This window comes from Tachypleus tridentatus, chromosome 10, assembly GCF_004210375.1.
Source record: "Tachypleus tridentatus isolate NWPU-2018 chromosome 10, ASM421037v1, whole genome shotgun sequence".
Taxonomy (NCBI): domain Eukaryota; kingdom Metazoa; phylum Arthropoda; class Merostomata; order Xiphosura; family Limulidae; genus Tachypleus; species Tachypleus tridentatus.
Genome location: NC_134834.1, coordinates 166,894,073 through 166,908,689, shown reverse-complemented (window position 1 = coordinate 166,908,689; position 14,617 = coordinate 166,894,073). Strand labels below are relative to the sequence as shown.

The 14,617-nt window shown below is 29.0% G+C and overlaps 1 protein-coding gene across 1 annotated transcript in view; it reads left to right on the top strand.

The window, feature by feature from the left end:
• LOC143230864 (ATP-dependent RNA helicase A-like) overlaps window positions 1-14,617 on the top strand; it is a 57,803-nt gene that overhangs the window by 20,986 nt on the left and 22,200 nt on the right. The window contains 5 exon segments of the mRNA XM_076465143.1: window positions 871-948; window positions 3,664-3,783; window positions 6,376-6,447; window positions 10,832-10,973; window positions 14,030-14,112. Coding sequence (XP_076321258.1) covers window positions 871-948; window positions 3,664-3,783; window positions 6,376-6,447; window positions 10,832-10,973; window positions 14,030-14,112 — 495 coding nt within the window.

Here is a 14,617-nt window from a genome sequence, read left to right as displayed (position 1 = left end):
GTTTCTATGACAGTCAACAGCAAAAAAAAGCAACCCACATAAGTTAATATATTTCTTGTTTTCCATGTCTATTCTTTATTTATCATTATAAAAGTAACTAAGATGTAAGAGTTAGAAACTTTTAGGATTAGGTAAAGTTATAATAGATAAAATAAAGAATATTAATATTAAACATTTTTCACAAAATATACTCGCTAAGTAGCTTGTATGTCAGGTAATTTGGTAAGTTAACACAAGCTACAAGTTTGTGAATTGATTTACAAATTATGTGGTTGGAATATTATAGACTTTGCAAAAGTAATTAGAGATTTTTCAAATGAATACAAGTATTTTTAATTTTTTTAACATGAAAATCACTTTGTGTTTGGAGTAATCAACACTTTGACTTCATATATTTGTTAAAAGATTTTTTATTGAAAACACATGATTAAATTTTTTTTTAACAAATTACTTTTAATAACAGAAAGCTAGCAAAATTTTGTGATGGAACATAAAACATTAGAAAATTATAGTATGTAAATTCTATATGTCAGTATGGGGTCAATTAGTAGGTCGAATCAACTGCAGTGTACCAGTTCATTGCTTTGTACAGTTTTAGATGTTACAATAAAGCATTGAGAACAGAGATATAGTAGAAGTTTTGAGACAGTCGTGAACATAAATTGTGTTGTTAATATCACTAAATTTCATTTGCTCTTTCTCTTGCATTTTACAACCAGTTTTATAATTTTTCTTGTAAATAGTTATGTATTCTCAGCCATCAGTTAAGAATAGCAAGACACTAGTACAGTTTGACAGTATGCAGTTTTTATATCATCAAATTGCATTATTTTGTACATGTAAAAACAATAGAATATTTCTTTTATTTAGCTGCCTTTGGATCAGATAAGTCAAGATTTAAAGTATGAGTTTGAGAATCGATTGCATAATGATGAAAATCTTAATAAGGTAAGTGATGTATTTTAATGCACAAGAAGCAAGACCTGATATATAAAAATGTTTAATTCATTAAAACTGTGACTTATTTAAAAATAAAATGCAGGATATTCTTTGTTTATGACACAAAAGTATTGTTTATTTGGTTTTTGCTCTATTTAATTATTAAGTCTTATGATTAAATATATTGACAGTGCATTACTTTGTGCTACAATGCAGTTATCAAACAGTCATTAATTATAACTGAATACTTGTAGTGAATAATGGTAAACACTAAATTTCTTTCTTTCTTGAATGAAAAATCTACCTTGTGATATTATAAAGTTGAAGCTCAATAAGTATTTTGTAACTGTGTTCTTATATAGTTTTTTTTGCTTCTAAACAAGTTGAAAGCCTATACTGTATCTCTCAAAATTCTGAATGTATCAGTTTGAGTGTCAGTCTAAGAATTAATAATTTTCATATATTATTTACTTTTTTGAACAAGATCTGTCACTGTTATGCTCTGTTCACATTTACACCTTTGTATACAAATTGGTAAAAGCCTTCTAAATAATCTTGTTTATGTGAAAACAGATAAATGGATATTTTTTATTTAGTATTTGTATGTTCTTATAAGTAGTGAATCAGCCAAACTTTCTTAGTCTTTCAATTTATTTTTTCAACTAAAAATCCTGTTTATATATGCAGTCAGTTTTAATGTGTTTGCTATTCATCAGTATATTTATTTTCATACTTTATTGTGGTAATTGAAGCATTTAGTTTGCCACTGTAAATTATACAAATATTATTACATAGTATGACTGACATATATTTACCACCAAACAATGACTTCACTTTTTAACATGGTGGCAACATTACTTATGGTCCAGTGTGATTGCATGTTATTTTTTCAACAGATATATTTGGTTGAGATCAACTTATATCTAATATTTATAGTTTTCCATAAGTAAGATCTTGTATTTATGTATGTTGTTGATCACAAAAGACTTAACATTATATTCAATACAAGAAGGATTGGTGTCATTCAAGCAGTTTGTGGTCACAAGCTTTAGCATTCTATATTTACTAAGTCTCAGTATCATTACTTGATGTCTGGTATACAGCATGAAATCATTATGAGGAAAACAAAATTCTCATGAGAAATCACATAAGTTTCAAACTTTTTTAAGTGCTTGAGAAGTACTTAAGAAGTTTGTTTTGTCTTGAGGCTGCTTCACTTTTATCTGTATCCAACTTGTAATACTCAACTTATTTTCAGACAAGAATATTGAAATTTAGATGTCATATAGTTAAAGCTTACAATTTTATCCTTTTATAATTATTGTCTATAGATTCTATGCCTTTACAAAGCCAAGAGTTTGTCAAAATTTTCATTGACCTTCCACATGGTGGAATAAGTGTGGGATCAGCCAAACATTTGCATCTAGTTGAACAGAAAGTATAGAAATATAAATATCAAAGTATAGGAGCTGGTAAAGAACTGAAATTATAGTTTAGAGGCCTAGACATATAATAGAAATGAAAGTTTAAGCATGTTTTAATGTTATTTGTAAAATAAATATTATATAAGACTAAATTATCCATTCTGGTTTGTTAAGTAACAAATGAAGTATGAATAAGATTATATATTTAACTTAAGTTTGGAAGTTGATGTTTGGCAGTTTTGTTCCCTTGAGTGACTGAGCATCCACTTGAAGAGTGAGGATTTTCAGAGATTCACTCAACCTTATCTCCAGGTATAATCTGAAGAAACTGACCCTAGTAGGTTCTATGTAATCTTATTATAATGGAGTAGTGACATAGCCATCTCTCTATATCCGTGTGACTGAAATAATAAATATAAATAAGCCTGAAATGGTAACATGGATAGGCCTTAAATTTAGTACAAATGTTGAGTGCAACTGAAGAGCACAGTCCGAACACATTTCCTCTGTGGTATTTCATAGAAAAAAAGGTTTTTAGAAAATGTTTACTTAGTTTTATACAAACAGGTATGAGTATTATGATCGGTAATTATTAACCTTAAGGTGTCATTTGGTTGATTTGCTCCTTAATATAAGTAACAAATTAGTTAAAAAACCAATGTTCTGGGACAATCAGTTATTGTTTATTGCAAAAGTAACTCAGCACCATAACACAACATGAACAAATTTATCCAACAGTTTTAAATAAAATGTTTGTTTCACCATCTAATGTTAAAACATAACTACTGGTTGAACTAGAACTCACAGTATGTATATACGTGTACATAAGAAGCCATTGTTCATCTGTCCACAAACATCCTCTCATTGCAATTCTAGTTTGGATGAAATTTTGCACAATTCTCCAACATTATAAGGGGAATTTCCTAATAAGGTTTCATGATTGCAATTGGGTTTCTTATAAAAAAGAGAATGAGGCTTTGACTCATAGTATGATATGTGTGGCATTGTCAAGAACAGGATCACCTGATAACATGTTTATACTCACAGAAGGAAAAAAAACATAAGAAAACTTGCACTGTTGTATATTGAGAAGTTTTTCAGTCAGTAACAAAAGTTTACTTTCTGTTGATTGATATTGTCATAGTAAAGTGATTAGGCTGAAGGCCTAACAAAACATTTCACTGTAATGATAAAAAATGGCCTCCCTTTTATTAGTTTAAAGTCTTTTGATTCCAAGTCACTTGTAAAATGTAAAATCAAGAATTTTATTTTTATTATTGTATTTTGGTTTTGATGTTAGATGATAAGTGAAAGGCAAAAGCTTCCTGTATTTTCGTGTCGTGAAGAGATTTTAGCTGCTATAGAAGAAAATCCTGTTATTATTGTGAGAGGTGCAACTGGTTGTGGTAAAACTACACAGGTAATAATATCATTGAAGGTTTTATTTCATATAATTCTTTTTAATACATTTCACACTGTTCTGTAACATTTTGTACAAAAAGCATTTGTTACAGTGTTTAAAAGCACTATTTGTCATTAAAAGCATGTTTCTAACAGAAATGCTGTAATAGTTTTGCTAGTATAGGAAATAGAAATTAGAAAAGCTTTTCAACTTTAAAATTGAGTTTCATCATAATAAAATTGATGTATTTTTTAAATTCTTGGCTGTAATACATGGTTAAAGATGTTATATTAGAACAATGAATGTGCATGTCAGTAAGTCTTGTTACAACCTCATTTAGTAATTTTGTGGTGGAACAGAATGCATTAGGTGTATATTTTCTTAGAGTGTGGTGACACGAAAACTGTTCACTTTTTGGGAAGGGTATGTGATAGCCTTCTCCAGTGCAAAATATCCATACGCTTAGATAATAAAAATGTGTTCCAAATTGAGATGCGGAATTTCCAAAATGGGGAAATTCTTGTAGTTAATAGCATTGAAAAACAAAGAAATATGGATCAACTTGGGGAAGCAAGACCATCTAGAAATAGAACTGCAACAGATAGTTCACCAGTTATAGTAAGCAATGTGCATAATCTTGTAATGGATGAGAATCCACAAACATAAAGACCAGTTGCAAAAGCCTTGCATATGCTCCAACTAACAGTATGTGTGCAACATAGTTGGGAAGAATCTCCACTGGAAACAAAGCCAGCAGGCCATTGGTTCACCAAAATTATGCATCCATTCTTACCTCCTGTTTGGTCATTGCATATCTCAAGCAGTTGGAGAATTAAATGGATATTGATGGCATTCCACACAAAGACATGCTAGTCAAGTTGGCAGATGCAGAGCTTGTAATTTTTAAATGACTGGACTTTTGAAACAGATGCTATGAAACCATTTTGGTTGTATACTAGATGGATTATGATAAACTAGCAAGGATAAGTGGTATACATTGGACATTACAGCTTAATGACTGGAAACTACAGTGCTGTGCTATTTCCAAAATATGCATTTGTCAGATAAAGTATGATTGGATATGATGACATGGACTATAATCATGGTGAGACTTCAAGATCATTTTGATTCAAAGTATTCATCCCTCTTTAGAATGTTATTTTAACCATTTCCAACCCAGTTTGTAATATTATGCCCATCAATAACTGAAACATTTTCATATTTGAAGCAAACCTTTTCATGGCATGATATTTATGGTATATTTTGAAATATAAATTTTATTTATTGACTTATCCTTTATAAAACAATCAAAACTACTGTATAATGTAGCTATTTACTATGCTACATGCATCATGTAACAGTTTACCAAATAGCCAGTGTTGATGCATTTATCATAATGGACCATGTAATGGTGTACGCTAACCCATATTGTTGAAAGTATTAAAATATATGTAGACAGGTATTGCTTATTTCTGTTTTATTTTATTAAGGTAATCTGTTTAACTAGACACCTGTTACATTTGACCCAAAGTGTAATATGATCTTAACATGGGTTGATGGCTTTGAGTTAAAATACTAAAGTTGTACTATATAAAACTTTATCTGCCAAGAAACTTACTTTGTAATTTGTAATATCCTGTGATACAAAGAATGCTGTAACCAAATGACAATAAGTAGTCTTAACAAGTGTTTAAACAGTTTGAGGTATTTTATGAAATTTTAAGGTCATAGGAAGGAAGGAATGCCCTACAGCAGATAGAAGAAAGTAACCCCGAGTTTCAGATGATATGTTTAAGATCTTTTCAATTTCAGAAACAAGGAAATTGGAAAGAAAACATGCAGATAATTTTACAATTCTTGTCACCACCAAGTTAAAAAAATTCACTTCAGGTAAAAATGGGCAACAAACTTCATTAAAATTTTTGCGTTTCTACATTTTTTCATCTACTGACAATTTGTATCTGTGCAGTTGTGAAATTTAGTAATTTTCATCAACTGAATAATTTCAATGGGAGATTAAGAATAAGAAATTAGAACTTAACAATATTGCTTTTTTTAATCACTTCATCCAAAATAAGTGTTACTAAGTTGTATGTAACAAATTTAAAATTTCAATATTGTACATGTTAATGGACTTTTTAACTAAATCAGATTTCCAATCTGTGCTTGAACTCTCTATTAAAGACTACTCTTTAACAATACCCTTTATGAGCAGATAGATGGTGTTGCTATAGGTTCCCTGTTGGGTCCTACACTCGCCAACATTTTTCTCTTTCAGTAATAATTTTATTTTGGGGGAATTATCACAATTTTTCAAAATTTGATTTCACACATTTGCCTACATTTCAGTACAATCTGAAATGCTAAGGCTGGGAATAATTGGTATGAATCGTTTCATTTTCATATTTTCAATTGTGTATGTATTCATCGTGTTATTGATATGAAACTATTTTATACATTCTTGAAATGAATTATGGATGATTTGATGTAAAATATTTGAGATCTTATTTTATTGCCAACAATTTTAAGACAACCATTATTGACTAACTCAGAATTTAAGAATGTTTAAGTTGTGGTTGAAATATGTGGAACTTAACCATTTTTTTGTAGGTTCCCCAGTACATCTTGGATAGCTACACCCTTGCAGGTCATGCTGCAGAATGTTGTATTGTAGTGACTCAGGTAAATACAAAATTTCTGTGAAAGCTTCTAAAGATTTATTTCAACATAGAAATCAGTGTTTTATTTTTCTTAAAATGCTATTTGTGATAAACTTGTTAAGTTCTATGCTGATGATTAAATGTGATATTTCACAAAGCGAATATGTTTTTAAAAAATCACTTAATACGTAATGCATTAGTTCTTATGTTACTGTTAAAGCCCTTAACTATTAAGTGTAAATTTCAGTTCAAGTTGATATTGAAATATTTAACTATTTTTGAAAAGTGCCTAGGAATGAAAAGTATCATTATGAAGAGTATCGTAAGTGGTTTTCACTGATTTAAACAATTTTTACATAAATTAACTCGCCTAATTTTAATAACTTACCAGTTTCTACTTTTACACCCGATATAATGGGTAGGTACCATACCCACTGAACAAGATATTTTAGATTTTTTAATGTAAATTATTATTAGTAATTGATTTCTCCATTTAATGTTTATTTTAATCATGCAGGTTAAGGTTTCTGATATTTATTAAGTTGACTACCATCAGTAGCTTCACCAAGGAAGGAAAATTTTGATTTCTGGGTTCTTCAAAATGAGATAGCTGATTTCTGTATTTTTAAGGTAGCTTATATACATGTCGGTGACTATAGCAATTTAAATTACTGGGTGGTTGTACTTTTCATTCAACTAAAACACTGTTAAAATTAACAAGGGTCACTTCTCTAAGATCATAAATTGATTATTTGAAAATTGGCAAATGTAAAAAATTACATCTTATAAATCGAAGAACAAACTTTTAAGATAGCCATGAATGCTAAACAGGAATAGAAATAATTATTTTTAAATTCAAAACAATATAAGGATACATCATTAAAACATTTCTAAAGAATGTTACTTCAGATTCATTTTATCCAAATATATTACGATAAATTTGCTGTTTTATGCTAGTAGACTAATAAAAATGGTCGTTTTATAATGCATTTGATAGATTTATAAAGTCCCTAAAGTAATGTGTGTTTAATTCTCTCGATGTGAATTGTTAAAAAGTTTTGTCAAAAAAACCTGCTATAAAGTAGCATTCAAATTTTAATAAAACTATTATTCATTACTTGTGTACAAATAAAGTTGGCATCAAAATATATTAAATTGATCAAATTTTAATATATTTTTTAATTTCTTAATTTCAAAAGGAAACAAAAATTCTCAATTCCGTAAAATCACTTTTGTTCTCTATCACTTGCCCGTTTTCTGTTATTTCATCATCTCTATAATGTCCTGATTTCAGTGAAAATTACTCGGTATACCTATTACTTAGTCAAAGTTAATTTTTGTTGCCTTCAGTTTTTGTTTATAGAGATGTAAACTAGATAGTTAAACCCACTTGCCATGACCATCACATACTTTCTTTCACAGATTGCAAGTAATTCTCTCTGGTATTTCTTGTTACATTATTTATAACCAATAAAAAAATTAAAGCTTTAGTTTACCAAATAATGTTTAACACTACTTTGATCTTAGTATAGGGTTTGTTACTTCATCTACACATTCACAGTTGTTACTGCCAAGCTCTGATCAAACAGTTAAGGGATTTATTTCAACACACAAGAAAGCCAGTTAAATTATGAATGTTATAGGATATCAGTTGTTTAGCATGTGCTATTATTTTGTGTTATTAAATCCACATTTCAAGTGAATAATTATTTTAGTTGACAGTAAATTCATTACAAGGAACTAGGGTTAACTCTCATTGGAGGGCCAACAGCAGAAAAACGAGACTGAACGAAACAACCAAAGTTGCTGGTTTTCACATGTGTTGTTTGTTTATTATTATAAGCATAAATAAAATACAAACATTAAAAATGTATTAGGTTAGATTAAGGTTATCTTTAAAATGTGCTTTCAAATTACTCGTTTTAATCATTAAATATTGTAACTTGAGCTATATGTTTGCCTTATGATTTACAGCTTGTATTGTGGGAATATAAGTTAGACATGATTCAAAGAGCAATTAAATACAAACCCTGAATTCTTTAAGATAATTGTGATTTTTTGTTACAATTTGCAGTCATCCTAGAAAGAAAAAAGGGGTAATCTACATTTAATTTACTTTTTTGTTGTGGTTACAAAGTTTGTCAATTTGACTGGGTTTACATAGATGTAAGATAGAGAAAATATTGCATTAAATTTAAAGTTTTTTGAAAAATTTATATTTATTTAGAAAGTTCTAGAGATTATTCAGATGAAATTTAAAAACTATAAGATGACAAAAAATTTTTAATCTTAAGACGATGTCATCTTGTCCTCAGTCTCTATATTCACAAAAATGTGTGTGTGTGCAAAATGTGCAATTCTTTACAAAGCTTGCCAAATCTCATGCAGGTTCACTTACTACTAATATTAACTGTTCATATGGGATCAGTTGACTTGACTGACCTTGTAACCAAAAAAGTAATCATTAGAGTTTCTGTACTGTAACTTTTAACGAGTTTTGTATATATTCAGGATATTTGGCAAACTTTCAGTAAACATAACTCAACTGTTCCCAAAAGTTTTTTTTAATTAAGTATTTTATTTAAAGGTTTTTCTATGGATATATGGCATCAGTTTTGACTGACACTAGTGGAAAGTAATTTTAATGTTAAGATTAAAAAATACATTTCTTCATCTGGAAATTTTGAAATTTCATTTGCATAACCTTTAAAACTTCTAAATAAATATCTTAGGTGTTTTTTTCTTAGTAAAACAGCTGGTAAATACCTTAAAAAACATAAATAAGTACTTTCCTCTTCTCTTTCTAAAATGACTGCAGATTGTAACAGAAAACCACAATTATTTATTTTAAATTGGTTAAGGCTTACAAACACCCATATCTGTTTCTATTCAATTTTAATGTTTTATTGCACTTTGAACTGTGTTCAACAAATTATGTGTCAGGATTACTTGTAATTCACATTACAGTGTTGAATGAGATAACACACAAGCTACTTTCGAGCATATCTTATGAAGAACATTTTTTTTAATCATCTTATGATATTTAACCTAACATGTTTGAAATTTCTGCATCTTAAGTTACTTTTGCAAAATAGTGCAGGGTGGCCCATAAGTCCCTACCCATCCATATGTTATTATAAACAACGTTATAATACTAATGATGAGTTGAAGGCAGCTGTTACCATGGTATTTGGAACAATAACCTCTGCTATGTTGAGGAAAATGTCTCACAGAACATGGCGTTGCATAATATTTTGCAGCGAGAATGAGGGACAGCACACAGATACACTGAATATATAAGATATATGGATGGGTAGGGACTTACGGGCCACCCTGTATAATTGAAAAACAAGAAATAAAGTGCTTAGATTTTATCTCTTCTTTTTCTGCTGGTGAAATGTTAAACCTACTTTTTACATTAATGGCATGAGTACACTAAATAATTTTTGTTTGCTTATATAATACACCTAAGAATACAGAATATTATCGTGCCCCAAAACAAACAATTTTCTATAAGTATTACTGTTTAGTAGGGCTTCTAATTAAGACAGAAAGGGCTAAAATATATTCCTCTGTTTACTTGCTGTGAACATTGAGATAAGGTTTCAGACTGATGAAAAAATTGCCAGTATTTGTACTGAAAAGAACATAAAATTACATGTGTTTTGATTAATTAAAGCTTTATTTTTCTGTTGGTTACAGGTAGTATATTATAAATATGAGAGCAAATTTATTTTAATTTGTAAAAGAGGGGGTGTAACATGGGCTTGGGACATGAATTTTATTTTTCCAGTTTATGACTCCATAAACAAGTAAGATTAAAGACTACAATTGTTAGACTTGTCTTTGCAATATCCATATTAAAATGAGTAATATACATTGAAAATCTGTACTTCAGAATGGGGTGGTTAAATAGGTTAGAGAAAAAACCAAGAGAACAAATGTGACAAGTCTTATACTATGGGAGGTTGGGGATTTTTAAAAATAATTTCTTGTATATATTAAAACCTTAAAACATTTCTTAAAATTAGATTTATTAACTGCATTTTTGGATTAATGTTTATTTGTATACATTGATAATAAAGCAATTTAAATTTTGAGCATAACTCATGAAGTGCACTTTGATCCTCTTGCAAGAGGGTTAAATGATGCATTAGGTATATTTAATGGTTATTCAGTAGTTGCAACATTGGACAAAATGTTGAGGGAGGGTCAAATCATTTTCTCTTAAATTTGTTTGTGATACAGTATCCTATGAATAATATACCAGTTTTAAAAAGTATACTGAATGAGTTTTTGTTTTACCAAATTCCTTTACATTTTAGATTGTTGAATTTTAAAGCATTTTTTATTCATTTTTGACACATAATTTGACTGTGTTTTATAAAGTTTGTACATTTGTTTAGCCTCGACGTATCAGTGCAGTATCCGTTTCTGAAAGACTTGCAGAAGAACGTGTAGAAACCATTGGATACAGCTGTGGATATAGCGTTCGTTTTGAGTCGGCTCTTCCTCGACCTTATGGTTCAATTTTGTTTTGTACAGTAGGTAAGTTGATGTGCACTTGAAAATCCAGTATACTTGTGACTAGCTTTTTAAGAAATATCATATAAAAAGTAGAGACTTAAACATCTGGTGTTAAAGTATTTTTTTAAAGATTTTTACTTGAAAATTTAAATACCTTAAAATCATTAAAAAATAAATATATATGTTGATTTAGAAGATAAAATGAAATTGGTACTTAGATTTTAATTGACATTGAATTCTTCTAATATGAATATTCCTGAATGTAATCATAATGTAGTTATACTGTAGCTTTTTAACTCTCTCAACATGGGCTTGATCAATTTGACTGACTATATGTCCTCTGTGCACTTGTTTAGTCTTTATGAGTTTAATATTTATAGTATGGAGTGTATTTGACATTCTTTCATTTAACATTAATTCTATCACAATTATATTTTTAACTGAAGTACTTTCAATAAACCGAAATAAAGATTTGTCGATGAATATGTTGAGTATTTATTTTGAATAGTTTGTGTGCAAAGTATTTTTCACAATAATATAAAAATACTTTTATTCATTTCAATCTCAAAAATCTTGTTTCATTTGTGTAATCCTTAAAATTTCAACCATGTTTTTTTTTCAGTAAAAGTTTATATTTCATTAGTTATTTTGCCAACCCTAATTCAAAATGAGACTGGTCAATTTGTTGACCTTGTGACCACCCATAAAAATTTAAGTATAAATTATCTTTTTTTTTTTTTTTTTAGAATGATTTCAACTTGTAACATGAAATTACATTCATTTATTTAAAGTAGCTCTAAGCTTGTACCATTGTACATCAATTTGTAGTTAAATTTGAAATCTTTTCTGCTATTCACCACACTTAAAGGAAGTATGAACTATGACCTAAATTACTCGCCACAAAATTGTTGTTGCTCAAACAAACCACAATTTTTCTAGCTTTCAATTTTGTCTGGTTACAGAGCTATCAAATAGAAAATCAAACCTCTCTTGCCACATCCATCCTTCACATTCTCCCTTTCAGGATTTCTTAATAGTTCTCTCTTACATTTAATTCAATATCATTTATAACCAATGGAAAGCTAGAGGTTTCATCTATCAATTGAAGTGTTATATTACATTGTCAATTTTGCAGTTAGTGCAAGCTTCATTTCCACAGAAAAAAATAACAGCTAACAATGATTTATTTGTAGTAATGTTTGTTGCATAGTTAGAATGCCAGAAAATCTGTAATACCTATGGAAAATTTTCTGCTTTTTGCGATATTATTATTCTGTGTTTTTTGGCACATTATTTAATTAAATGAAAGTATTTATTGCATTACCATCATTAGTATAAACAAAATATTAGGATTATGTGTCAATGGCAAGTAACAGCAAAAACAAGAAGAAAGATGATGACTTGGATATGTACGTTATTATTTCTGCATCATCTAACTTTAACTAACCTAAAGAAATATTCATAATAATAAATAAAAATATTTTGAGATATGCATGCAAGCAGCCTGTAGGTAAGTAGTTTGATAGCCTAAAGTGAGCTCTCCTACATTCCCCAAGTGAGTTACAACTTATAATGGTATGAATAGTTGTAGTTAGTTCTTCATAGGGCAGTCACAGAGCAATATAAAGCAATGAAATGTAAGTATAAAGAGATATGTACAAATTGACAACTACCATGTAGTTTCATGTTGCAATTTGAAGTTATTCTGGAAAGAAAAAAGAAGGTAATTTAGATTTATTTCCTCTTTTGTGTGTGTGTGGGTGTGTGATTACAAGGTCAGTCATATTTACCAATCTTGTATAGAGTTAGAGTAAACATAATAACAGATAGAATATAAAGGTTTACTAGAAACAAATGTTTGGAATATATTTAGGAGGTTTCAGAGTTTATACACAAACCAATTCTGAGATTTTTGAGATGAAGGAAAGTATTTTTAATCTTAACATGAAAATCACTTTATTCATGGAGTAATCAAAGTAAATACTCAAAACTTTTTTTTTTGTTTCTTAAAATACTTCCCTAAAAGTACGAAATTTTGTATGTAACACTTGTAATGTTTACTGAAAGTCTGCCAATTTTTTGAAAATATACTTACTGTATTAAATGTTAGTAGTATCAAAACTATAAAGAAGTTAAACTAGTTCAAACAGGTAACTTGGTCAGTCAACTCAACTGAACCCATGTTGAGAGAGTTAACTAATATATAATACTAAAATTTGAATTTTGTTATTTTATACCTAACTTATTAACATACATTCATAAGATAGTATTTCATTAAAATTTTGAATGTTAAGTCCACAAATGTAATGATATGGCCTTTGACCTGTGAGCATAGAAGACCTATCAGACATGACTCAGTAGGGTTAATAAGTATGTACGATTTTTCTTTCCTTTTTCAAATGAGGAACTGGTTCTTCTAGTTGTTTTAATCAAGCATATTTCTAAAATTAACATTTTTTTTTTTTACTTTCTAATAAAAAAATTTAGTGCATAATATTAGGTCAGTTTTCGCTGTGTAATGAGTGATTTTGCGAGATTGCATTAAAAGCACTTTCCATGAAGCCAGTAACTTAAAGGTTAATGAATCTTCTCTTCATAATTTTGTCACATATGTTTTCTGTATTTATTAATACTGAATAAGCTATGGCTATACTAAAGTAAAAATATAAATGAAATAAGATCATATAATAAACTCCTTTTGCTGATTAAAAGGTTGTTTTATATGATTTCGCTGTTTGATCATTTAATGAGTGATTCTTGTACGAGTATTCCTGGTTATCTTTGAACTCTGCTTATTTGTACATCACAAACAGTATTTGTATTACAGTTGCACTGTTACCCTTGGTTTCAGTGTGGAACAACAACTGAAACAATTTCTTGTTATCCGTTAAGTCTGAAAATCAGAATATCTTAGAAAAGAAAATATTTTGAAATGTCTTTAAACCTTTTGTGATGTTGGGAAATCTTTGAATGAGAACAGGCAATATTGAATCTTTGAGGAGAGATGCATGATTTTCAGCTGTATTTTCAGATGAATTGTTGAAAACATTTTTTAATACTGGCATGTTCTTACTCAGGTGTCCTCTTAAGAAAATTAGAAGCAGGTTTGAGAGGTATTTCACATGTGATTATTGATGAAATCCATGAAAGAGATGTTAATGTAAGTATTGCTGCTATTTGTACTGAAAATTGATACATTATTGAATATTATTTATACTTTTTTTTATCAAGTCATACCTTGAAATTTGTTTTGATAGAATTCAAAAATAAGACTGAATATCTAACTGTGTGAGTGTTCACTATGCTACTGTTTGAAAAATATTAGTTTTAATAAGTTAGTTTATGTATGTTTAGCAGTTTGAGACTGCAGTATGAATTTTTAGCTTCAAATACCTACATATTGGACATGCATAACCTAACACTTACATTCCTGTGTCTATAATGATTGATAGAAGCCCATATACTAGTATTCCTGAACATGTTCCTTTCAGCATGACATCGTAGGGTCTTGTGCTTTTATCTTGGGTCTGCATGATATGCCTTGTTTCTATATATTAACAATGTGTAAAAACAAAATGTTGCACTACTGCTCGTATCAACATTTCACCATCACAAGATTGCAGTTACTTATGTAGTTGCCACCTAAGTGAAACAAAGAAGCAACG